The 26988-nt window shown below is 39.4% G+C and overlaps 2 protein-coding genes across 2 annotated transcripts in view; both read left to right on the top strand.

Annotated features, from left to right (window-relative positions):
* Positions 1-13431: 13431 nt before the first annotated feature.
* MYO6 (myosin VI) overlaps positions 13432-26988 on the top strand; it is a 143436-nt gene continuing 129879 nt past the window's right edge. Inside the window, 1 exon segment of the mRNA XM_021693673.2 lies at positions 13432-13610. The gene's annotated coding sequence lies outside the window, so the exon portion shown is untranslated.
* LOC110583668 (SEM1 26S proteasome subunit) lies at positions 19624-19836 on the top strand. The gene has a single exon (XM_021693672.1). It carries the CDS (start codon positions 19624-19626, stop codon positions 19834-19836), a length of 213 nt encoding a protein of 70 aa, XP_021549347.1.

The following is a 26988-nucleotide window of genomic DNA, read 5'->3' as shown; positions in this document are numbered from 1 at the left end:
ATGCAGATAGTAATTTAATATGTAAAGGATCCTGTGTGACATTTCTCGCTTATTATTTCCTTGGTAGATTGAAAAGTTATAACCTCCTCCCCTCCCCTGCAAAGTGGGGCTCTCCGTGGCCTAATTTTCAAAATAAAGAATATAACATCTCATTATGACTTCCTCACTGCAGGCATCTCTAGAACTCGGGATGCTTTTGCCAACTTGAATCCATAGAATTATAGTGGGAAGAAATCTTAGAACTTATCTAAAATCTGCTCTCCTCACCTAAGAACAGGTAAAAAACCGAAGTACAAACAGCTTAGTGGCTTGGCCGAGACCTGAATTAGGACCTAGGCCTCTGCCTCACGCCGTCTGCCCCCTTAACACGGGCCCGTTCCGACTCTACCCGGACCGCTGATTGTTCACAGCAGCTTTCCTGGGGTGTCGTAGGACTTGTGAAGGGGCCCGTCATCTGCTCCAGCCCCTCAAGGAGACACGACTTGCCTCCATGAAAGAAGTTGAGAATCCTTGGAACTAGTATCTGAAAGCCTCCTCCTCGCCCCGGTTCTTGGAGGGACGACAGGCACGTAGCCCAGGTGCCCTCTGTGCGCGCACCGCCCCTGCACTCTCGGCTAAAGCCACAGCAATGCTCCAGGCGAGAAACTGAAACTGCCATCTGCAAACCAAACACAACAGCAAAAAGGACGTGAGAAGCATGCTAGACTGTTCTATTTCAAAAGTTATCCATCATTCATCCACACCACCGCACATTACTGATACCTGCAACTTGGATGGCTTTCAAGGGCCTTGTGCTGAGTGAAAAAAGCCGGTCCCCAAAGCTTACATACTGTGTTTCTATTGATGTAACATTCTTGAATGGAGAGCAGATTGGTGGTTGGCAGAGGTTAAGGGGGTGGGGGTGGGGGGTGGGACCAGAAAAGGGAGATCTTAGGGGAAGTGGAGCTCTTGTGCATCTTGATTGTGCAGTGATTACACACAACTCCACGGGGGGCACATTACACAGGACCCGCACACGCACGCAACACTGGTGAACTCCGCGTGAGGTCTGTGGGTGGTGCGCAGTGTCCAGTTCCTGGGGTTGGTTCTGTGCTTGGTCAAGATGTTCTCATTGCGGGCAACTGGGTAAAAGACACACAAGACCTCTCTGTAGTGTTTTTGCAATTTCCTGTGAATCTAGAATCATCTCAAAATAAAAACTTAAAAAAAAGGGGGGGGGGTGAAGAATAACACTTCCCCACCTCAGGTGACTTGCTTTGCTAACAAAACATGAAAGGAAGTGCCAAGCAGAGCTTTATTTTCTCTCTGACATGGTTACCAGCAGTTTTCCACACACAAGCAGGTGCTCGAGGGGAGCGGTGGGCCTGCAGTGGATGTGGAGGGCGAGCAGGAAATACACGTCTGCTTTTGAAAATCAGAGACTGGGGATGGTTACTGCAGCGAAAACCCAGCCCGTCCTGGAGAGCCTGGTGCCCTGGCGCCAGCGCTCAGGAAATGGGGCTTGGGGGGGGGAGGGCTTGCTCCCGTCTGTTCTTTCTTAGCCTTCGACGGTCCTACTTTGGGATAATTTTTAATTTACTTTATTTATTTTTTTAAAGATTTTATTTATTTATTTGAGAGAGAGAGAGAGCACATGAGAGGGGGAGGGTCAGAGGGAGAAGCAGACTCCCCGCTGAGCAGGGAGCCCGATGCGGGACTCGATCCTGTGACGCCAGGATCATGACCTGAGCCGAAGGCAGTCGCTTAACCAACTGAGCCACCCAGGCGCCCCTAATTTTTAATTTACTTTAAAAATCACTGGGTATTTTTATGAGACATTTATATTTTTATCAGTATATAAGCACCTGCCACATGTGAAGTATTCAATAAATGTTTGTTCTTTAAAAAAAATTTAAAAAAAGATTGACAAAATCTAAATAAAACATTGGCAATTAGAATCCAGTAATAAGGAAACAAGTGATAACCAAGTTTAGGGATGTTCAATAGCAGAAAATATGTCAATTGTTATCTCAAAGATTAAAGGAGGTAATTTATACGATCATATAAAAATTTAATTATTCATAATTAAATTATTCTCTAATCTTTGAGATTAGAGAAATATGTTATAATATAGACTATAATATCTTAGTAACAAAATATATTAAATGGTGAAACACAACCAGGTAATTTAATATCAAGAACTATGCGTGCCTGAGTGGCTCAGTCGGTTAAGCATGTGCCTTCGGCTCCAGTCATGATCCCGGAGTCCTGGGAACGAGTTCCACATCCGGCTCCTTGCTCAGTGGGAAGCCACTTCTCCCTCTACCCCTCCCCCCTGCTCACGATCTTTCCCTCTAAAATAAATAAATAAAATCTTAAAAAAAAAAAAGAACTATACAGGCTCTCATGCTACTCAACATTGTTTTTTCACTTACAGCAAATGTCCTAAGATAAGAGAATGAAATAACTGCTATAAAAACCTTGGAAAATAAGAGATGACTGTTTTATATTGAGTAGGGGACTATGTAAGTAGAAAACAGGAAACTTTTAAAGAAAATTTGATACATTGCTTTGATAAATAAATACACGATGAGAATCTAGAAAAGAAATTGGGGGAAAATTATTAACAGTAATGGCCGAGACCTATAAAATACTTAGGAATAAATTTTACAAAAAAGCATATGTCTTGAATGAGAAAACTATACAATTTAATTGATGGTCATAAGACCTGCAGGAATGGATAATGAAGAACCATGTTTTTATTTTATTTTATTTTTTAAGGATTTTATTTATTTGACAGAGACACAGCGAGAGAGGGAACACAAGCAGGGTGAGTGGGAGAGGGAGAAGCAGGCTCCCTGCAGAGCAGGGAGCCTGATGCGGGGCTCCATCCCAGGAACCTGGGATCATGACCCGAACCGAAGGCAGACGCTTAACGACTGAGCCACCCAGGTACCCCAGAACCATGTTTTTAGATGCAATGGTATTATACTGTAAGAACATCAATTCCTTTCTAATTTTATATAACTATAATTCAATTTTATATAATACCAGTAGTGTTATTGTTTTATATGTAAAATCTCAAAGCTTATACAAAAGGAAAAACGCCTGAGAGGAGCCAGGAAAAGAAATATCAGAATGTATGACAAAGCCGCTGTAAACAAATCAATTTGGAATCTGGGGAGGAAAACAATAAAATGAGGTGTGTTCAACCAGACTGAAGCAGAGCAAGACACAAGAGACCACATGAAAAAGAGACACCAACAACACACAAAGGGTGAAAATAACATAGCAAATACTGAAGTGAGCCAGTAACCCAAGTGTTCATTGTGACCATGTCTCTACCTGCTGTTCATTTAGGTTGTTGGCTTTAGAATAAATTGTTGCTTGTCACCAACAGTATTTGAAGCACTAATTAGCATATTATAACAGTCCTTCAGTTGTCTTCATTTTAAATCATTAGAGACTTGGCTACAAATAGGATAACCACAGAACTCCTGGGGAGAAATTATTCTCTAGACACAACATCAGTCATGATTTCCTCAAGTTGTCAAGTAACCTAAAAAACCCAGGGCAAGACTAGGTTCACGGATTGGAGATTCCATCGTTCCTGGGATAGGCAATGGCTGTTTAGACTTTTTCTTTCTTTCTCAGACTTTTTGACAGTGACTTCACTGATAAGTATATTTTAGATTTTGGATTTTGCCCCTACATAAAACCCAGTTCCTATACAGCACCCTTCCTCTCTTTTCCTCCTCTGTCCCCTCCCTGCCACGCACATGCCTATCTCCTCTCTCTCTCTCTCTCCCTCTCTGCCTTCCTCTTTTCCTCCTTCCCGCACACACACAACTGAAATGTTTCAGGAAAACAGGTTTTTTGGGTTTTTGTTGTTGTGGTTGTTGTTTTTAAGCTCTATACTCAACATGGGGCTTAAACTCAAGATAAAGAGTTGCATGCTTTACTGACTGAGCCAGCCAGATGCCCCAAGAAACAATTATTATATTTCTAAAGAAAGGTATTCTGATAATTTGTTTTAGCCTTTTAAAAAGATGTTCCTTAAAATTCACTAAATTGATATCATCCACAGTTTGAGTAACAGTAAGGTTTTAATCTTATATGCTCCAAAGATTTAAATACACAAGTAAAATTTTATCTACTGACAATTTGGATATGTTTATATACACTTTATAAATTATGAAAACTATTTTGTGGGGCACCTGGCTTGCTCATGAGAAGAGCATTGGACTCTTGATCTCAGGGTTGTGAGTTCAAGTCCCATGTTGGGTGCAGAGATTACTTAAATAAATAAATAAACTTCTTTAAAAACTTTTTTTAATTCCTAATTTTTTGGCTTAAAAATGTTACTAGAAGATAATACTAAATTTTGGGGGGTATATATTGAGGCAGGTTGTTTTCTAATTCTGTTTATTGTAATTATTATTGGCATGATCAAATTGGCAATAACTAATACACTTATCTACATTTGTTTTATTTTTTTATTTTATTTATTTTTAGATTTTGATAGAGAGAGAGAGAGCACGAGCAGGCGGAAGGGACAGACGGAGAGGGAGAAGCAGTCTCCCCGCTGAGCAGGGAGCCCCACGTGGTGCTCAATCCGAGGGCCCTGGGATTATGACCCGAACCAAAGGCAGACACCTAACCGATTGAGCCACCCAGGCACCCCCTCTACATTTGTTTTAAAATATCCAAAAGCAAAATTACAATTTCTGATTGTATACAAAAATGACCTTAGATATTTTTATTAATTTGCTTGAATTAACTTACCCTGGTTATCTTCACATTATTAATAAATATACAAATAAAATATTTAATCTCACGGGTACATATTATTTCTTTGAAAAGACACATTTTCTCACAGCAATTTCTTAAGGTAAACTTTACCCCTAACATGGGGCTTGTACTCATGACCCCCGAGATGAAGAATCGCATGCTCTACCAACTGAGCCAGCCAGGTGTTTCATCTCACACTAATTTTTATTTTTTTTAAAGATTTTATTTATTTATTTGACAGAGAGAGACACAGCGAGAGAGGGAACACAAGCAGGGGGAGTGGGAGAGGGAGAAGCAGGCTTCCCGCAGAGCAGGGAGCCTGAGGCGGGGCTCGAGCCCAGAACCCTGGGATCATGACCTGAGCCGAAGGCAGACGCTTAATGACTGAGCCACCCAGGTGCCCCTCACACTGATTTTTAAAAAAGGACTTTTCTATTCAAGAATCATGTCATTCATGACTTTTCTAAGAGAAAGTAACTAAAAATTCAGAAATCTAAAATACTGAAAATTTTTAATTTTTAAAATATAAGCTTCTGTTTGAAGTATATCATGAATTATACAGGTCATGACTGACTGTATAGCTTGATGAATATATAGCCAAGGGAATCCACCTGTGTAATCACCACTGAGGTAAAAAAATAGAACATCACCAGCATCTCAGAAGCCTGCCACAATACCTCTTCTTAATCTTCCGACCCTTTTTTAATACATCATTTTGAATATCTAGTAAACTAGATAAATTAGATTATTTAGATTATTAGGTTATTGTTCAGCAAACTTCATTACCTACACATTCTTGATAAGACTATTCATCCTGCCACATTGATGCTGGGCTTGCTCATCTGACTTTCTCTGGCCAATAGAATGTGGGCAGAAGTAGCAGTGTGTTCATTCTGAGTTCAGACTTTAAAAGACACAGGATGTTTCTGACCTCTGACCCAAGGAGAGTATACCCCAGGTAGCCACTGGACCTTCATCTTGAACCCCAGAAGGAGACACTAGAACGGAGCTGAATTTACCAGCAGCCTGGATTAGAGTTGTCCCAGGAGAACTATATACTTACCCAGGAGAAAAATGAATGCTTTTTGTTATATGTCATTGAGATTTGGTTGGCTACACAGCAAAGACTGACCAATATAATAATTATTTGGTAAATCTCAATAAAGCCTATGTGAATGAACTCAGGTTATTACTCTGTGAATACATTTAATGCTTTGATCTCTTCAAACTTATGTTTATTCTTAACTGTAGGATAATATTTAACTCTGACATATTAGACACTTCCTGGTCAGTGATTGCTTGATACTTCCTTGAGCTATTTCAAGAAACTACTATTTTTAAAGCAAGAAAACATCCATTTCCAGTGTTTTCATTTATTTAACAAGCATTTTTTTTCAGGAGACTATTGTGTATCACTGATTTGTTTAAACAGTACTCCTCACACAAATCTTTTGCTGTTTTTAAGTATTATATATAAATATTATATATAGTAATTTTTATATTACATCAACATATCAACTTTGAATATTTCATTCATAACCTTTAGAGAAGATACAATTTATTTTCATTTTGACATTGTTTATAAGATGGCAATATCACAAATGTTTAACACATATGAAACTGAAGGATAACTGGTGAAAATAATAATGATAAGTATTGTGAAAATGCACTTTTTAGAAAAATGAGATAAAATGTATATACAGATTCTTTATAAATATTTAATCATCTGTGGAATAGTGATTTAAATTTAAATTCCATGTTCCCATGGAGAGTTGGGCAAAGCCCCTTCTCTCTAATGACAAAGTTCTAAAATGTCCTAAAAAACTCATTTCTGAAGGACCTCCACTCTCAAGAATATGGACCTGCCAGAGCTCAAGTTCATTTAGCTCAGTTCCATTCCACAAACATTTACTGAGTGCATGCCTTTTATGCCCCAGCTGATTCTGGATGTCCAAAGACAGGTAAGATCTCAATCAGCTCACACAGAGGTAAACAAAACATTCAGTATAATATGAAGCGTACTAACATAAAGATCTGCACAAAATATCTCAGTGGGCATTAAATCCAATCTGAGAGTTGAATCATATTAATGATAATGTCTAAATAAGAATCAACAAACCAATTACTGAAAATGATACTTATAACCAATTAGGGATTTATAAAAATATAATTTTGCAGATTTTAAACACCACTAATTTTTTGGTGTATTTTCTGAACTATTTACGTAGGCTTTGGAGAATGGAACTTTCTGAATTGTGACACTGAATTCTTTATGCAGATCATCTATTTATAACATATATATTTATGGTTTCCTGTCTTAAAATTTAATTCAGTCTTGGGGCTCCTGGGTGGCTCAGTCATTAAGCGTCTGCCTTCGGCTCAGGTCTTGATCCGAGGGTCCTGGGATTGAGCCCCACATCGGGCTCCCTGCTCCAAGGGAGGCCTGCTTCTCTCTCTCCCCCTCCCCGTGCTTGTGTTAATTCAGTCTTGTTTTTCTACTTTCTCAAAGCTTCTTTATTTTATTTATTTAAAAGATTTTATTTATTTATTTGACAGAGAGAGACACAGCGAGAGAGGGAACACAAGCAGGGGGAGTGGGAGAGGGAGAAGCAGGCTTCCTGCCCTGGGATCATGACCTGAGCCGAAGGCAGACGCTTAATGACTGAGCCACCCAGGCACCCCTCAAAGCTTCTTTAAATGGTACATTTGATTTTTAAAATTAAATAATGTCCATAAATTCAAGTGTAATCATGTATTTATAATATGCAAGAAAAATGGATATTCAATTACTTTTCTCATTATATTCCTAAACTATAGCAGGAAGACTTCTGTAGAGTAGGAAAAATTTTTAGAAGTTATATGTCTTATATAAGTTTCTATGAATTTTTTAATATTCAGATTTCATCAAAACAATAGAAAAAGAAATGCCATAATTGACTTCTTGTATTATCCTGTTTAAAACAAAGCTAATTTCAAATAAGTTTTAGCACTGATTTTATTCTTAAAGTTTTTTTCTTGTTCAAATATATTTACAAAAAAATATATATATATTTACAAACTTTTCTAGTATGTAGCAAATTCAAAATTATACATGAATGTATTCTTTTAAATACATTTGTTTACAATATCTATTGGTGGGATTGATAATATGATGCTTGTAAACCTCTTTTTAGTTTGCAAAATGCTTTCATTCTTGCATTGTCTTATAGTCTTTTCCCTGAGCAGGAGGTATTATTATCATTGCTATTTTATTGATGAGTAAATTGAGTCTTAGTGAGATTAAATGACTTATACAGGTCACAGGCTTGGAGAGCCAGGCCTGGAACCTGTTTCCTTCTCACACTACTCACTTCATTTATATAAGTTTAAACATAACTCTGCACTTCCAGAATGCCTTCACTCATTTGCTTTCTTTTAATTTCTACAAATTGGTTAGGATACATCTGACCCATTTAAGTCTGAAAAAAATAACTGACTATTCTTTATCCCTTTTCAAATTACCGCACTGAGCTGAAGATCACTGGATATGGCAAATTAGATGGAAGATTTTTTAAAAAAAGATTTATGTATTTTAGAGAGAGAGAGAGAGTGTGTGCACATGAGTGGGTGGAGGGGTAGAGGGAGAGAGAGAGAGAAACCCCAGCTGACTCCCCACTAAGCATAGAGCCTGAAGCGGGGCTCGATCTCAAGACCCTGAGATCATGACCTGAGCAGAAATCAAGAGTTGGGCGCTCAACCGACTGAGCCAACCAGGCACCACACATTTTGTTTTTAAGTAATCTCTGGACCCAACGTGGGGCTCGAACATAAAAGCCTGATATCAAGAGTTGCATACTCTACTGACTGAGCCAGCCAGGTGCCCTTGGAAGATTGTTTTTAAGACATTTGACAGTTATATGTTTGAGCTGATGATCTTTGGTCACACTTGTGCTTTTCAGTTTTAATTATAATGCTGCTAGAACAATTCAGGAGAAACTAGTTGCGAATAAGGGAATAAGGCAAACCATAGTTACAGAAAATTCCAGGAGATAGAATGATAAAAAATGTGTGGTGATCAGGTTAAGAAAAAATTTTTAAAGTATCTATTGGGGCTCAGTCAGTTAAGCGTCTGACTCTTGATCTCAGCTCAGGTCTTGATCTCAGGATCATGAGTTCAAGTCCCTTGTTGGGTTCCAAGAAAAAAAAATCAGACAAAATATCTATTGATAAATGACATTTCGGCTTTAATTTTAGTCTTTTATCTTGAAAATACTTCTAAAATATATTAGGCTACCTTCTTTCTAGAGTAAGTTCAGGAATGATGTTTAAAACATCATTCAATCTTCTTAACAAAATCATTTATGATTTTACAGGGATCATCAAATATTAGTTTTTCATGATAAAGTACGGGAGATGCAGATGTTGATGAGATATGAAGATGGGCTAAGATATATCCTAAGGAAAAAATCCCAAGACTATCTCTTTAGGGATCTGCTTCTTTTCTGTAATTTGTTTCCCTATAAATGCCAGATAATTACTATTAATGCAAACTTACTAATAACTGAGACAATGATAAAAAATTTCTTTTACAAGTTATAGTGTTGCAAATATCTCACTTATTCATTAAATAAGCACTTGAGCACCTATTTCTTTCTTTTTTGTAAGATAGGGATAATGACAGAACTTTTCTATATTAATCGGGGTTCTTGGTTGAAAGCAACAGAAACAAACTCTAGCTAACTTATCCAGGAGAAGAATGTATTGGACAAGTATCATGTAGCTCACACAATCACTGAGGATGATGGAGAACTGGTGTGTAAGATATGCAGGGCCATTCATTTAGGATGTCACTGTCAGCACTGTCACGACCAGACCTGGGTTGCCATAATTATCTCTACACCACTGTGAAATACCTCTATCTCAGCATCTTTGCATCACTTTGTCCAGATTCCAAGTTTCAGGTGAGAGCATCCAATTGAGTTAACCTGGGTCTCATGCCATGACTATGCCCTAGGTGCCAGATAGTGGCGAGAAGGACTTTGGCCAAACTCAGTTTCCAAAGTGTGAAGTGGGCCCTGCTCCTACCAAGACTCAAAATTAAGAATTCTTGGGACGCCTGGGTGGCTCAGTTGGTTAAGCATCTGCCTTCAGCTCAGATCATGATCCCAGGGTCCCGGGATCAAGTCCCACATCAGGCTCCCTGCTCAGTGGGGAGTCTGCTTCTCCCTCTGCCTGCTCTGCCTGCTTGTGCTTTCTCTCTCTCCCTGGCAAATAAATAAATAAAATCGTTAACAATAAATAAATAACATTAAAAAAGTAAGAATTCTCCACAAATGATGGGAATTAAGAAGCTAGGCAGGCAAAAAGCACATCCTCATTGTATTACCTCACAGGCCTCTGAGAATTTATTGGGATGATTTATGTAAAGTGCTTGGTGTAGTGCTAGCACACAGCATTCAATACATTTCAGCACTTATTATAATTCAATGAGCCAGGCATTGTGCTCATCTTCTAGGAATAAGAAAAAATAAGAGGGCAAAATTTCTAATTAAAAAGCTCAGTATTTTGGAGCGTTGTTACAGAGGGAAACAGGTATAAAAATGTAATGATAATACCACTTAATAAGTGCTACAATATAGGTATGAAGTGGGTGCTCTGGAAAACAGAGAAAAGAAAAACAAATTCTGCCAGAGTCAGGACAGAGGAAATAACAGACTGAGTTTTGATGTCTGAGGGGAGCATTATAAAAGGACTGGGCATGTGTGCATTCCTATGACTAGGGTAAGTTCAGGATTATGAAAGATTCTGTAATCATATAAATGAGCTTTAACTGATCTGAAAGTCACCAGGATTTTGTAGAAGAGATGACATAATCAGATTTAAGAGGAGGGGTAACTCTAGGAGTGGAGAGAGAATAGACTAGAATGAGCAGAGCCAATGTGAAGAGTTCAGACTGTGTTCAGTTGGGGGATACATAGAAGTAAAATATCAATAGTGAAATAAGTGTTGAAAGAGATATATGCAATGAGTCCCGAGAGAGAGATGAAAAAGACCACCAAGCTGCACCTAAGTTTTGGATAGGGGGTTAAGGAAAACTTCTTCTTCCTTTTTTAAAGTGTATTTTTTTTTAATTTTTTTTTTAAATATTTATTTGACAGAGACAGAGAGAGCACAGTAGGCAGAGCAGCAGGCAGAGGGAAAGGGAAAAGCAGGCTCTCTGCTGAGCAGGAAGCCCGACGCGGGGCTCAATCCCAGGACCCTGGCATCATGACCTGAGCCGAAGGCAGATGCTTAAGCAACTGAGCCACCCAGGCGCCCCTGAAGTTTATTTTTTTATTTAAGTAATCTCTACATGCAAGGTGGGGCTTGAACTCACAACCTTGAGATCAAGAGCTGCATGCTCTTCTGTCTGAGTCAGCCAGGTGTCCTGGGAAAACTTTACTTAAGAGTTACCCCTCCTCTTAAATCTGATTATGTCATCTCTTCTACAAAATCCTTAGTAAGTAGACTTTTCGTTGTAAAGGCGACGTGTGTTTTCATCATCTAATTTAATTCAATTTTGCAAAGCTACTTCATATTTAATTTTCAAATGATTCACAGGTATGTCACTTATAAAACCAGTAAAATTTGAACGACAGAAAAGATCGGGTTCTAGTAAGTAAATGCGGTCCGGGGGCCAGAGACCCTCCGCTGCCCAAAGCAGAATAGCAAGGTCGCTCCTGTCGCAGCGCAGCGCAGCCCCAGCCCACCTGACGGGAGCCAGGCTATATCACACTCCAATGTCATAAAGGGCGTAACTATCTTTTCTGAACACATCAACACTTCAAAATGGCCTGTGTAAAGTATAAGAAATGGAAAGAGGCAGTGGGTGGAAATGAGATTGGATAGATAAGCAGGGCTAAGACAGTGGTCCAAAATGCAAATGATTCCAAAGACAGGCAAGTAACTACGTGAAGAAGCCTGGTTTAGGACAGCTTTAGGGGGGTTTAGGACAGTGATGAACTGAGGAACAATGAAAAGGCATTAAAATTCAATTAACAGAAAAAGCAAGAGAAATCCCCACTGTGCTTCTTAAACAAAAACAGTATAAGGATCACATAACACATCTTAATTAATTTGGATTTTATACTAAGGGTAGTAGAATGTCACTATAGGAGTTTAAAAAGAGGAGTCAGTAGACTTTTATAAAATATAAACCTGGTGGCAATGTAGAGACTGGATTAAAAGGGGACAGGATTGCAGCCTGGTTAAATGGTTAGGTGGCTAAAGCAGTATGCAAAACCTGAAATGATGGTGGCTTGAAATAAGATAATGGTAGTGGCTATTAGGAAAAATTGGATACATTCCAGAGATATGGAGCTTGAAGCAAAGGGACTCAGTAATGGACGTGGGGACAAAGAGCGAGAGAGAAAAAAAAAATCACAAGTTATTACTCACAATAAACTATATCACCTTCTATTGGTCTGCCACAGCCTTTTAATCTTAAATTCAAAATGAGTCAAAGCAGTGAACTGAAATTACTCTCTCCTTATTCTTATTTTTCTTTTTTTCCAATTTGCTTTGAAATGTAGTTTTATATACTTAAGATTTACCTCCTGGCAATCAGGAATTAAATTTCTGAGATTGCTGTAAATTATTTCCTTTCTTGGTTTCTCTTCCTCTTTCTTACTTCTCTTTTATTCCCAGTATTTTGTCTTAGTTGAACGCTAAATATCTCACCATAACTTAGCTTTCCCACCAAAAGAACTGTGGGAAAACTGAGTATCTGAAACTTGTCTCATCAGAATCTTGTAGATTGCCTGAAGTTTCCTAGTTGCTACTCAGAAATGTTGAAGAAAAAAGTGTAATTTTCATGTGTCGGTACTCTTAACTTTTTTCACCGGAGACATTTAGCGTTACAATCAATCATTACCATTTCCTTTTCTTAAGCTTCTTTTCGTTGTAAAGGCGACGTGTGTTTTCATCATCTAATTCAATTTTGCAAAGCTACTTCATATTTAATTTTCAAATGATTCACAGGTATGTCACTTATAAAACCAGTAAAATTTGAACGACAGAAAAGATCGGGTTCTAGTAAGTAAATGCGGTCCGGGGGCCAGAGACCCTCCGCTACCCAAAGCAGAATAGCAAGGTCGCTCCCGTCGCAGCGCAGCGCAGCCCCAGCCCACCCGACCCGAGCCCAGTTTGCAGCCTTCCTCCCTCCGCAACAACGCTGCATCGTTCCCGCCCGTCCTCTAGTAAAACGCGGGGTCCTCGCCCCCCGCCTGAACAACTGTCTCCCTCCGTGAACAGATTCTTGCTGTTGCCGGACTGCATGGTCACCGCATCCAGACCGGAGAGAACTTGCTTCGCAGGGGCAGGAGACAACCGTGCCGAAGAGGGCCGTCTCGCAGGGGGAGGAACAAGGACCGTCGGCTGCGCGCGCGGCTGCCCCTTCTCGCGCTCTAGCGCGCCCACCTCAGCCCCGGAGGCTCTGCGCCGCCGGCCGGGGGCGAGCGGAGGGGCGGGGCAGCCACGGGAGCCGAGCGCCCCTTCCCGTAGCGCGCGCCCGTGCGCCCGTGCGCCCGCGCGCGCGGTCGGCCCGCCCCGGCCCGCCGCGCCCCCGCCCCCTTGGGCGCTCCGTAGCCGTGACGTGCGCGCGCCGAGGCTGGGGACTAGGTTGGGCGCCGGCGGGCGGGCGGAGACGGACCCGGGATCTGTCCGAGCAGGAAGCTAGCAGGATCCCGGTCGCCGCCGCCCCGTCTCAGAGCTTGTCCACGTCGTCGCCCTTTTTGCTCCACTTCATCACCTTTCACCCCGCCCTTCACCTCTCCGGCCACAGGTAGCCTCCCTGCCGCGCACCTGCCCTCGCGTCCGCACCGGTGAGTGACGCGGAGACCCTGCTTCGGGGCGTCAGCGTCAGGGCCTCGCTGTCCCGGCCCGCCCTGCTTCGGGGCCTCCTGGGGCTGTCCGGGGGCCGACGGCTGGTTTCACCTCCTGAGGACGCCTGTGGGTGAAGCAGGTGATGGGTGGGCCCGGCCGGCGGCTCACGGTAGTCCCAGGGCTGGTTCTCATTTCCACAAGACAATGAGAGTCTCCTTTCATGGGTTTATCGTCACCAAGATACCTTTGTGTGCCTACTCTAGCTCCCAGGTAGAAGCAGAGCACTCAGGTGACCCACTCTGACTTGGACACTCCGTGATAGCTTTCTCTTAAGTAAACAAGCGTAAAATTCAGTGTAGGAATAGTGCCGTTTGTTCTGAGATCTGAGGATCAGATGCCAGCCACTATTAAATTAATAGTTTAATCATGTAGGAGACCAGGTTGGGACTGTCTAACAATATAATTTTAGTCTTTAGGTTGTCCAGTACTTTGACTATGTTGACTTATATAGGTGCTACTGAACAAGAGCTTTTTATATTTGTTAATTTTCAAAAACTCCTTAAAACCATTAAAATGCTCAAACTCCGGGATTTTAAGTAGAAAATAATTTGGTAGAGTTATTACTAGAGCATTGGTGTCGGAAATACTATTTCTATTACAGTTTAAGAAAACAGGTTATATTTTATCTGGCATAAACTTGTGGTAGAGGAATGCTTACATCCTAATTTACAGATGTTAATGAGCAACTAGAACACTGTCCCAACTTCACAGATTGCTCTACATGCTAAGTAAAAGTTTCATTTGCTGTTATGCTCTGGTGGTGTAGATGCAGTGTATCTAAATATAGTCAGGGTTTGAGAGTTTTAGAAATTAAGATTTAGTTGAAACTATTCACACCATAAAATGTGAATCTTGAACTTGGGTTAGAATGGTCATGGTACAAAGGTTGGCAGCGAAATGGCATATCTGTACAAATTAACTAAACTTCATAGATATCATGGGTTGTGGTTTTACAATTGGAAATTGTTTAGTGAAAAAATTACCTTGGTGTTTTTTTTATCATTAATTTTAGAAACATTACAAATTGGGCTATAGCCAGAGCTTGAAACAATGCAGCCATTCAAAATAACTCATTGACTTTTAAATATCCAGCTCACTTTGAGTGTTTTAAGTTGCGCAGGAATTATATGCACAGTGGTAAGCAGAAGTCATTTTAGTCTTTTTTTTTTTTTAAGATTTATTTATTTATTTGAGAGAGCGAGAATGAGAGAGAGAGAGAGTACATGAGAGGGGGGAGGGTTAGAGAGAGAAGCAGGCTCCTCGCCTAGCAGGGAGCCCGATGCGGGACTTGATCCAGGGACTCCAGGATCATGACCTGAGCCGAAGGCAGTCGCTTAACCAACTGAGCCACCCAGGCGCCCGCAGAAGTCATTTTAGTCTTAAGCAGATTTGCCTATTGAGTTTGTATGTTCTATGTGACATATTGTTTTCCCAGTTTGAGTTACATTTTCGTTTTCAAAAACTAATTTTCAAAGGGAGTAACAGAAGTGATGAATGACCTTAAGAAAAGATTATCATGATTAAAAACTCTAAATATATATTATATAAAACCATAACATACATATATTCTTCATTAGTGTCTAGAAACATGAGCAAGAAAAATGTAATAAGCTATTGCAATATTTAATGTAAATTAATGCAAGGTATTAAAAACAGATCATAAATCATAACCCATGACGCTTATCTGAAGTGGATTTTTTCCCCTCTGTTTATGTTTATGTGATCAAGTTTTAAAATAACAGTGGCCAGGAAATCTGAGAGAGGCTGAAGGCTCTTTTCTCATCCTGTTGTGACTTTGCCTGGAGAATGTGGAGTATCATGTAGCCCATTGTTTAGATAACTGGGCTGTCTCTGGGTTCTAAAGTACAGTTCTTTTTAGAAAGTTTTAAAATTTTTGACCATGTGAGGTTTGAATAAATATAAGCATCCAAAACATTTTTTTGGAAAATTAACCCGTTTTCACTGTTGATAATTGAAGCTTCATTTTGATATTTAGAAATGTCAATTTTAAAAAGATTTCTAACCTTTGAATTTTTCATTTTTGTATATTAAAATATTTTCACTAAAAGACTGAAAAAGGTATTACAGCTTTAATAATTTTCATACAGTTTGTGACCCCCTTAATGAGGTACTTCATCATAATTTCTGAATTTTAGTGGTATAAGATCATCACCCCTTTATTAGGCATCTGCCATAATCAGAACGTTAACTGAGGGAGTTGATCTACCAAATAATTTTCAGGGTTGGTGGTCTTGTCCTTTTACACATGAAGAAATTTAAGCTTAGAGAATTCAATACTTGCTCAAGGTCTTAAAGCTCCAGAGGAACAAAGTCTGGATTCACACCTAGATCTTCTGACCATGAAACCCTTGACTTTTCCATCAGACCAGGTTGCCTTGATCTCAGTTCATTTGGTAGACTGTTCAAATAAACCTGCAGAACTGGTACTGTGTTAAAGAATGTAACTTAAAGAAGGCACACAGGACTGAGGATGATATAGGTCATGAATGAGGTTCTGAAACTAATGTTGAATTTTCTGTTTTTTTCATTCTTAAGTTGAGACAGCTTTGAACATTGATATGGTGTTGCTTTATCATTTCTGCTGTAAATTCCAATTTTAGTATATGTGCTGCTGAAGCGAGCACTCTGATGTAAATTCCAGAAAATTATACAAATTGTGCACTTTTTATTTTGACGGGTTTATAGGAATTAGAATTAGGCCATAATATAACACTGGTTTTCATTGTAGATAAAATGAATAGTACAGTGTTCCTGTTTCAGATAGAACTTATATTTTCCTCAAATGAGTTAGATCATTGCCCATAAATGCAGTAGCTGTCTTTTAAAGATTACATAATTAATTTCGTAATCTTTGTGAGGGGGCTTGTTTTCAAAGGATGATTAAATTCTCACCTGTACTATTAGAACAATTTTTTTTTATGGCCTGTGTTTATTTCAGGAATGTCCCTTGAGCTATAATAGACATAAAGAACAAAAATGAGCACACAAAGCCCATCTTTTGTAACAAAGTAGGAATCATTTCAGCAGTAGAATGTAGTTGGGTAAATGAGAAGAAAAATGGTAAGAAGGCTGGGTTGGGTGACTATACAGGTTTTTTTTTTTTTTTTTTAAAGATTTTGTTTATTTATTTGACAGAGAGAGACAGCAAGAGAGGGAACACAAGCAGGGGGAGTGGGAGAGGGAGAAGCAGGCTTCCCGCAGAGCAGGGAGCCCGATGCGGGGCTCCATCCCAGGACCCTGGGATCATGACCCGAGCCAAAGCAGACGCTTAAAGACTGAGCCACCCAGGCGCCCGTGCAGTTGTTTTTTTTTTTTTTTTTTTAAAGATTTACTTGACAGAGACACAGCGAGAGAGAGAGGGAACACAAGCAGGGGGAGTGGGAGAGGGAGAAGCAGGCTTTCCGCGGAGCAGGGAGCCCGATGCGGGACTCGATCCCAGGACCCCGGGATCATGACCTGAGCCGAAGGCAGACGCTTAAGGACTTGAGCCATTCAGGTGCCCCTATAGGTGTTTCATTATTTGGTTTGAACTATTAGGAACTTTTCCTCTTGAGGATACTCTTACTAAACTGTAAATACAAGACCATCATCCAAGAGCTTAATATAAATTATTAATGGATCTGTAACACATCCGCGTGTGTGTATATGTATGTGTAGATAATTAAGAACTAACTAAGGTCAAAAAAGCTTAAATCCTATTTTTGAGGCATTATATAATATTCAAAGGAACCAGGAACTTTAACATTTACAACAGCTATACTTCTATTTGACAAATTTTTTTTTTTAAGATTTTATTTATTTATTTGACAGAGACACAGCGAGAGAGGTACACAAGCAGGGGGAGTGGGAGAGGGAGAAGCAGGCTTCCCGCGGAGCAGGGAGCCCCATGCGGGGCTCGATCCCAGGACCCTGGGACCATGACCTGAGCTGAAGGTAGATGCTTAACGATTGAGCCACCCAGGCGCCCCTGATTTTTTTTTTTTTTTAAAGATTTTATTTATTTGACAGGGAGACACAGTGAGAGAGGGAACACAAGCAGGGGGAGTGAGAGAGGGAGAAGCAGGCTTTCCGCAGAGCAGGGAGCCCGATGCGAGGCTTGATCCCAGGACCCTGGGATCATGACCCGAGCCGAAGACAGACGCCTAACAACTGAGCCACCCAGGCACCCCTTATTTGACAAATTTAATGGACTATTAGTAATCTTTTTTTTTTTAAGAGATTTTATTTATTTATTTGACAGAGACACGGCGAGAGAGGGAACACAAGCAGGGGGAGTGGGAGCGGGAGAAGCAGGCTTCCCACCGAGCAGGGAGCCTGATGCGGGGCTCGATCCCAGGACCCCGGGATCATGACCTGAGCCGAAGGCAGACGCCCAACGACTGAGCCACCCAGGCGCCCCGGACTATTATTAATCTTAAAATATAAGTATTAGAATATTTTTCTGTTTATGGTCTTGAAAAATAAACTTTTCATATTTAGTAGAAGAATGACATGGTAATTTGAGAAATGACCACAAGTCCACAAAAAGTTCTCCCAGTAAGTGCTGAAGCATAGACTGTAAAACCAGAAGAATGAATCTGGCATCTTTAGAAATCTTGCTAGTGTTAAAGAGAAGGGAAGTCCTTTTCTATGCGGAAAGCATGCCTCCAGTGAAACCAGAATATTGAAGAACATTCCCTGGGTGATATTCACATAGGTGACTATTTATATCCAGGCTGAGTAATGTGCACAAGGAAGGGTTCCTCTTGACAAAACCGCAGGCATCTTTCATGTAAGTTACATCACTTGTTATTTTATTTGAAAGTAACCTGCTGCTTAACCTTTACAAGGTAAGGTATTGAATATAGCAGAATTCTAAAATTTCTGTTGCACGTGGATGGATGTGTTTTTCAACAAATATCTGCTGAGGGTCTACTATGTTTGAAATATGACTGTCGGTAGGAACTGGTTCTTCTTTGTACTGGCAGATCTTTGGATCTAGGAAATATAAAGAGTGGCAGCGACATAAAAAGAAAGATGAATAGGAATACCCATTTAAAATCTGATGATGTTTATATCAAATTTAACAATTTACATTTGTATGGCACTTCATTGTCCTCGAAATCATTTTATATACATTTGGTCTTTAAAACAACTTGTTGAAGTAGATGTGGGAAACTTACTCTTATTCTGCAGATGAGAAAATGGGGACAAAAAATTAAGCACCTTGTTCAAAGTTACATATGTGGCTGCTTAGAAGCATAGCTGAGAATGGAACTTATGTGTATTCCCATAGTAGATCACAGTTATCTTCTAGGTGTTAGGGTTAACCTCTTAATGGGCACTTACTTCATTTTGTGGCTTCTATTCGAATGGTTCAAGAAATTCTGCAAAGTCAGCATCACTGAAGTGATAATTGTTAAATAGTTACTAGGTTTGTTTTGTTTTTGTTTGAATGTAAGGTAGGAGGTGAGCATGATGCATTATTATGGGACTCCTTTAACATTTTTAGTAGATTAGTGGAGCTGAGGTTGGTAATTAACTTTTCTCATTGGGGAGTTTTTAAAGATTTTTTTATTTTATATATAGAGAGAGCATGTGCACATGCAAGTGGGTGAGCATGGGGGGAAGGGGAACAAAGGGAGAGGGAGAGAGAGAGTCTCAAGCTGACTCTGCACTGAGCACAGAGCCACATGCAGGGCCTGATCTCATGACCCTGAGATCCGGACCTGAGCTGAAACCAAAAGTCGTCGCTTAACCGACTGTGCCACCCAGGAGCCCCGGGTTGGAGAGTTTTTAAAGAAAAGCCCACGATTTGTTTTAAAAAAGAAAGGCGAGCTGTGTGGTAGAGCTGGCTTCAGAGGTGGCAGCAGTGTTGGTGTCTTCTGTGAGAAAAAGTGAGAGTTCCAACTTTCCTCTCAGCCTGAGAGGTTTTCAGTGGGGAGGGTCACCATGTCAGAGAAAAAGCAGCCGGTAGACCTGAGTCTCTTGGAGGAAGACAACGAGTTCAGGGAGTTCCCTGAGGAAGACTGGGCTGGCTTAGATGAAGATGAGGATCCACATGTCTGGGAGGATGATTGGGATGATGACAACGTAGATGATGACTTCTCCAGTCAATTAGGAGCTGGACTACAGAAACATGGGCATGAGATGGAGACCTCATAGCATCCAGAAGAAGTGTTGAAGCAAGTTAAACTTGAACTGTTTACTAAATTCTAGGACAGAGAACCCAGAATGGGATACTTAAAAAAATATGTTTATTTCATTACCTGCTTGGATTTATTTTTTTTGTAACACAAACACGCAAGATGTTTTGCTCTTAAAAAAAAAGGAGAAAAATACTGTGGGGGAATTTTGAAAATAACTTTGTTACTTGGCACATTGGTATTGATCTGATAATTATGCTTGTTTTTGTAAAGATTCACTAATGAGCTAAGGTGTGTCTGCATTGGTACCTTTATGTCTTCATTCATTTGACAAATATTTGAGTGTCTGCCATGAGCCAGGCACTGTTCTAAGTGCTGATGATACAGTGATAAATTAAGACCCAAGTCCCTGTGCTGAGTGACATTTTATTGTTGTTTTGAATTAAGTTAATTATAGACTCTTCATACTAGTATGTAATCAACAGGGCTGACCTAAAGTTGGGAAATAAATAGTTGTCAAAGTTGTGCAATTTGAGGGTTACTAAGAGACTCATTTACTCTAAAATATTCTACTCCTGGCCTTCAGTCCACTGTTACCAGTTTGCTCCTAATAAGTAAGAGTATGTTCCATTTTTTATCACAGTCTTGGGAACACAAGGCTAAGAGAAAATAAATGGGACCTAGGATTGATATGTTGGATTAGCAGCTAATGTTTATTGAGTTTTTACCATGTGTTAGTGTGTCAAGCAAGTACTTTATGTACATTATCTCAGTTAATCACTACATGACTTTAGTGCATTTGACATTATGACCCACAGTTTACACATTGGGAAACTGAGGCATAGAGATGTTAAATCTGCTGAAGCTCACAGCCAGTACTTGGTGGAGATGGAATTTGGATGTACTTACCATGCAGTAGGTAAGAGTAGAAAGAATACTGATACATACAGACTTGTGATGTTCTACCAGTATGTGATGGCATACTGTGTAGGTGGAAGGCCTTGGTGAGTGATGGGGTGGGTCAAGCTCAAGACAGCTTGTTGTGGGGAGGGAGTGGACAGGGAGGGTTATTGCTTGTTTCAACTGCTTCGCCCTTAGGCTTAATCCTTTTTGTGATAGTCCTGAAGCTCCAGAGTTGCATTTATATACAAGTGCTTGCTTACCCAGCTCACAGGTAAGAGGGACTGGCAGACCAGAGATGATCCTGGTTTTACCAGTCACTATTGTAGTCAGATTACTTAGTTTCTTTGGACTTCCAATTTTCTCATCTATAAAATGGAGGCAATAATGTTATCTACCTGGTGTTTTTGTGAGGACGGAATTAGATGATAATACATGTGAAACACATATCACAGGGGTGTGTAGTTAGTGTGCATTATTATTGTTACTGTGTTAGTTTTTGTTGTTGTTTTTTGGTTTCTTTGGCCATGTTTAATGTGGAATGTTCATTCAAAAAGAAAAAAAGTGTATTGGAGATTTTGGTGGAATCTTAAAGTTGGCCAAATTTAAGAAGTTCTGAAATTTAGGTGTGCATCACAGTTATCTGGGAACTAGTGAAAACATTTGTCAGAAAGGTGTGGGTGAGGCCTGGGCATTAGCATTTTAACAAGTTTCTCGGTTGATTTACTTGCACACCAAAATTTGAGAACCACTGGTTTAAAACTTTTCTTTATCCTATGCCTAGGGAAGGCTTCAATAATAACAAAAAAGTGTTTGGATTAACCAGGCAGTGTATGGTAGAAGGAAGTGAAATATCGATTACCAGAATCCCTTCATTGATTTTTTTTTTTTTTCTTCTGTTAAGTTTATTTGGTGCTTATAGGCATTTATCTTGAGAGGACAGGACAGTGTTAAATTTCACACCTAGCTTTAATTGTAATGATTTTTTTCAGCTTTTAACCAGCTTCATTTGGAAGTGAACTGGTTATATTTAATCTTTAAACAATTATACAAATAGCAATAGTAAGTAATACTTGAATAGATCTTAAGACCTTGTTAAACTTTTAAAATTGGATTTCTTTATGTAATGTACTGTTTTGAATTAACCAGACTTGGTATTGTTAGCTGCATCAGGCAGGCTCCCAGCAGGAAAGAGTTTTCATCCTTGATGGTGCAAAAGAAGAGCTTACAGAGGTTAGAGAACAAACAAGGGTGGTCGTGGGGGGCGGGGGGGAGCACCCAGGGAATAGCAATGGTGAGAAGCCCTTAATTCTCCAGAGATTACCGGAACTGAGAGTTGAGAGCTGGCATTGTGGAGGAGGGCCTTGGGAACTGTGGCTTTGAAGCAGTCAGGCAGGGAGGGAGGGGAAGTTCCCTGACCTCCCTCTGTCTTTGGGTCTTGTTCATTGGCTTGCGTTGCTGGCACCCACCTGGGGAGCCTAGGTGATGATCTGTGTTGGCTCATCCTCCCAGGGAAGGAACAGAGCAGAGGAGGGATTGGGGGTTTGGTGGAGCAAGTGGAGAGTAAATGTGGAGAATAAATAGGGCATTGATTAGATCCTGTGGGAATTTTTAGCATTTCCTTGGTGCAGTTTAAATAACTTTGAGAGTTGTGATAAATCTCAAAAATGCTTGAGACTACTTACCTTATACATGCTTAGAAAATAGTTCATTCACTTTCTCATCTAATTGGACAGTTTTTTTAGGAACTTTTTTTTTTTAAGTAATCTGTGCTCAATATGGGGCTTGAACTCACGACCTGGAGATCAAGAGTTGCATGCTCTATGGACTGAGACAGCCAGGCTCCCCTTAGGAACTTTTAATGATCCATATAACCCAATGAGAAACATATCCTAAGTCTATTAACATAAAACCCTTTTATTAATATATTGTACCTGAGGTACAAGCTCAGAAATGAGGTTTCTGAAATTAGTATTGGTTTGAAATGTTTTTCATTAGAAAAGATCTTTTAATGACCAAGTTTTTTAAAAAGAATTTTGGCAAGAAGAGCTCTTTGTCTTGTGGAATTTGTATCTCCTGTTCCCCTGGACTCCTGATAGCAAAAAGACCAGAACACAGGCTTAATGTAGTAATAGTTCATAGAAGTAAGACTGTTGTGAAATAATTGTTCTTCTTCCCCAAGTCCTTTTAAAGACACATTAAATTTCTGTATAAATCTGTTGCAGTTTTCTGTTATTCAACTGTCTTTTGTTAATGCCAATTTTACCTAGTTAACCTGAATTCTGGGTACAAGTTTAAATACGTGTTTTTTATTTTGGACAAATTCTTGATTACTAAAGAAAAGGTTTCTCTTAAGAGACGAGATGGTATGAAGGTCCCTAGGATATGAGCAGTACTCCCTCCAAAAACAATTAGATTATAATTTATATTTTCTTTCTACTCTTGAAGGTTCCAGGGAAAAAGTACAAGATTTTCTCAGATTAAGCAACATTTTTTTTTTTTTTAAGATTTTATTTATTTATTTGACAGAGAGAGACACAGCAAGAGAGGGAACACAAGCAGGGGCAGAGGGAGAGGGAGAAGCAGGCTTCCCGCTGAGCAGGGAGCCCGATGTGGGACTGGATCCCAGGACTCTGGGATCATGACCTGAGCCGAAGGCAGATGCTTAACGACTGAGCCACCCAGGTACCCCTAAGCAAAATCTGGAGATACACCTACAAAATGATTGAGACTGCTTGTCTCAAGTACAGTTAGACTGAGTCTTGTTCACAGCTTCCAGAAGGGTAAGAACTAACCGTATTGCCTAGGGCTGAGCAAAGTAATGAAATAACAAACACCTGGCTATGAGACTTTAAAATATAAATAAAGGATACTTCTGGATGTAAATGATATAGTTTGGTTTTCTTTAAACAAGTAAGTTTATAAACAAATAAGTTTATAAGACTTCAAAAGAATATGGGAGGCACCTGGGTGGCTCAGTCAGTTAAGCGTCTGACTCTTGATGTCAGCTCAGGTCTTGATCTCAGGGTCTTGAGTTTAGGCTCTGAGTTGGGCTACAAGCTGGGTGTGGAGGCTCTTCAAGGGAAAAAAAAAAAAAGTATGGTGCAAAAAACAAACAGGTTTGGAGTAAACCACAGAGCACCTGTGCTTGACATTCAGACATGTTCTCTGTAAGTGGTCTTTTTTTCCTTCTTTGAAAAAGAGATTTCAAACTTTTTGGGATCTTCTAAAAACATACGCTTTGTTTTGATTTGGTGTTGATAGAATTAGTATCCTGAAGAGAATTGAGGCTGTTGGTTTTTCCATGTTATGCTCTTTGAATTTCCCTGATTTGAGGATTGAGTTGTTCCAGGGAGAACTTTTCTCCAGTTCCTTGTTATTTTTTTTCTAAAATTAGATGAAACAACTGTGTTTTGGTTTGTGGGCATGATTTGCTGTCTGTTATCCTTTTGGTATTTTGGGGAAGAACAAAGTGTATTCATGCATATGTGTTTTCAAGAGGAATGTATTAGCTTCTCTGCTCTTCCTGTCCATCATTGAAGATGAGAGCAGATGATTTTATGTATCTTTAATCCTTTTGTTTGAGGTTTCAAAAAAAAACTGCTGTGTTGGCCGTTGAGATAATGGGGAAAAACAAATGAGTGCTTAGTGTAGAAGTAGGCACCGTGTATTCAATGGCAAACTGAGGAGGTTTATATTAGTTTGAGAAAGATTTTCTATCAGGCATGGTGGGGAGGGGAGAGATGGATGAGAATTAAATGAGTTTGAACATATGACAGATTTCACTACAGATGTTTTAGAAACCAGAAAAAAATATTTCACTCAGAATTTTATATTTCTTAGATATATTCTACTGATAAGTTTGATTTTTTTGAAGGGGGGGTGTAGCATAAGTTAGGAATTTGTAGACCAGTTGTTCAATTTGGTGATTTTAATGAGTTATTAGCAAAAATGGAGCTAGCCTGATGGTTGTATACAAGAATGTTAGTGTGTCAAAAAATGGGCTGTTTTTTTTATTAAAGGTGTACTTCTGGAATTGGTCCAGAATTTCATGGACTTTGGTTCTATTCTCTAGCATTCTATTGTTTGGCATACAACATTGACATAGTATGGTAGAGTACTTGAACAGTGAAAAGGTTTTTGTCATGGGTTGGAAGGTGCCAATATATTATAATGATGGATTGAACGGGTGATCCAGATCCAGAATGATCCTAGAACAGTACATTTCTAATGATTCTTGAGGGCCAGTGATATGCCAGTACTTCAAGTGTTTGTCATTTTCTCATTTAATTCTAATGTTGACTTAATAGGTAGCTCTTCTTATCATCTCATTTTACAGCTGAGAGAGCTGAGGTGGAAATAATTTGCTAGGTTGATACAAGTAGTAAGGTGCAGAGCTGAGGGATATCTTCCAGTGGTCTGGATCCAGAGCCTTTGCCCAATTTAGAATTCTAAGTTACCTTTTTCTGTGTTCTCTTAAAGACTCAAAACTTTGAAAACCCCTTCAGGATTAATCTGTTCTGTCTACTGTATCTAAACAAGGGATGGTAACATCATGACAGTCTCGCAGCTACTGCCTGCTTTCAAGTGTAAAGCAGATAACTCCTCTGTCATACCCTCTTTTGTCCTTGCTCTCAGATTCCTGTTCTACACAGTGCTCCAGCTTCCCCTGCCAGCTGATGAGAGAGGGGAGACCTTCTGGACACAGTGTCTAAACTATTCTTTACAGTTTTTAATCCCCTTAACTATACATTTTAATTAATACTTCATGAATTTGCTTTAAACAAATATATTTCTGTAAAGTTTCATGTAAATTAAATAATTGAATTGTAATTTCATATTATCCTGGGAAAGATTCTTATTTATTTATTTAAAGTATTCCAATAGTGATTTTTTTGTAAAGGGAAGAATCTTTTTGTTGAACAGTGCTTGTTTTCTAGATTATGCTAACAAATATGGATATTTCACATATTACTGTTGTATAAACATAGGTCTGGCTAAATACACATTTTATATAAATATGCCAGAATTAAGCTTGGTCTCATATTCTGCTTGATGTTACTAATAAAAAGGGATTGGGTAATAGGGGTTTTTCTTAAATAAATGCTATTTGTTGGATTTGCCCTCAAATGTTCTATATTAGGGAGCCATCTACACTAAGAATAATACTCTTCTAAGCAGTAGAGTGAGGTTCAATATGTAGCACAATACTATATACATATATATACTTACTTTAAAAATTCTTTTTGTGTCATATTTATTAGGTAAATGATAGTGTTCTCTTTGATGCTAAAATCAGTATTTTATGTGACTGAAATAAATTGTTTGAAAATAACAGTTAAATTTAGAGACATCGTTTTATTAAAAAATTGTTACGGTTGAAAAGCAGACAAACTGTTGTTTGGAAAACATACTTTCATGTAGCTCTGGGTAAAATATTTATTTCCTGTACCTAATACCATGCTAATGAGGCCATGAACCCAGATTCATTGTAATCTGTGTTCTGCCCTAAACACTCAACAGAGACTACTCTGTAACCTCGTAATTAATAGATCCAGTGGCCTCATTTAGATCATTATTCTTTTCCAACCTGTTCAACTATTCACCAACTAATCCTCCTTGAATTCTTTTCTCTTAGCTTTTGTGGTCATGCACTCTGTCAGGTCTCTGACTTTTCCTGTTTTGTTTTTACTCCTTAATTCTCTCTGCCCATGCCTTTACTGTTCATGTCTCATAAACTCATGTGCTTGGCACTTTGCTCTACTCACTCTGTTCTTATTTTTGATAATTAGTCCCATGGTTCCAATTCTTATTTTTAGTGATTTCCCCTAAATTTCTTTCTGTATCAACTTGACCGTCATTTCTAAACTGATGCTCTATAGACGTCTTCAAATTTCACAGTTCCCATCAAATCCATCTCCTTTGAGAAACTTGGATCTTCTGTTTCCTATATGATAGCCCCATTGCCCTAGTTATTCAGGTTCAGAATTTTCACTCACCTTTTTCCTCTTGTCATATTCTTTCACTTGCCAAACCCTGTTCTTCTGGGCGGTCATCCTTCACTTTCTAGTCCTGTCTGAGTGCAGGCTTCATTACTTTTTCTTCCATACACATCTCCTTGTGTTTGGCCCTTTTCCTCAATGCACAACACAGCCTATCCTGTGCATTGCCTTTAGGGCTATGTTTCAGAGTAGAAATCTGATTGTAATATTCTCTTGCTGAATAAGAATCCTTATTAGCCTTTATGAATACATTTCAGAGTCCAGACTTG

The sequence above is a fragment of the Neomonachus schauinslandi genome, chromosome 8 (genome assembly GCF_002201575.2).
Source record: "Neomonachus schauinslandi chromosome 8, ASM220157v2, whole genome shotgun sequence".
Lineage (NCBI taxonomy): Eukaryota > Metazoa > Chordata > Mammalia > Carnivora > Phocidae > Neomonachus > Neomonachus schauinslandi.
Note: the sequence above shows the minus strand (reverse complement) of the source record. Positions and strands in the feature narration are given on the sequence as shown.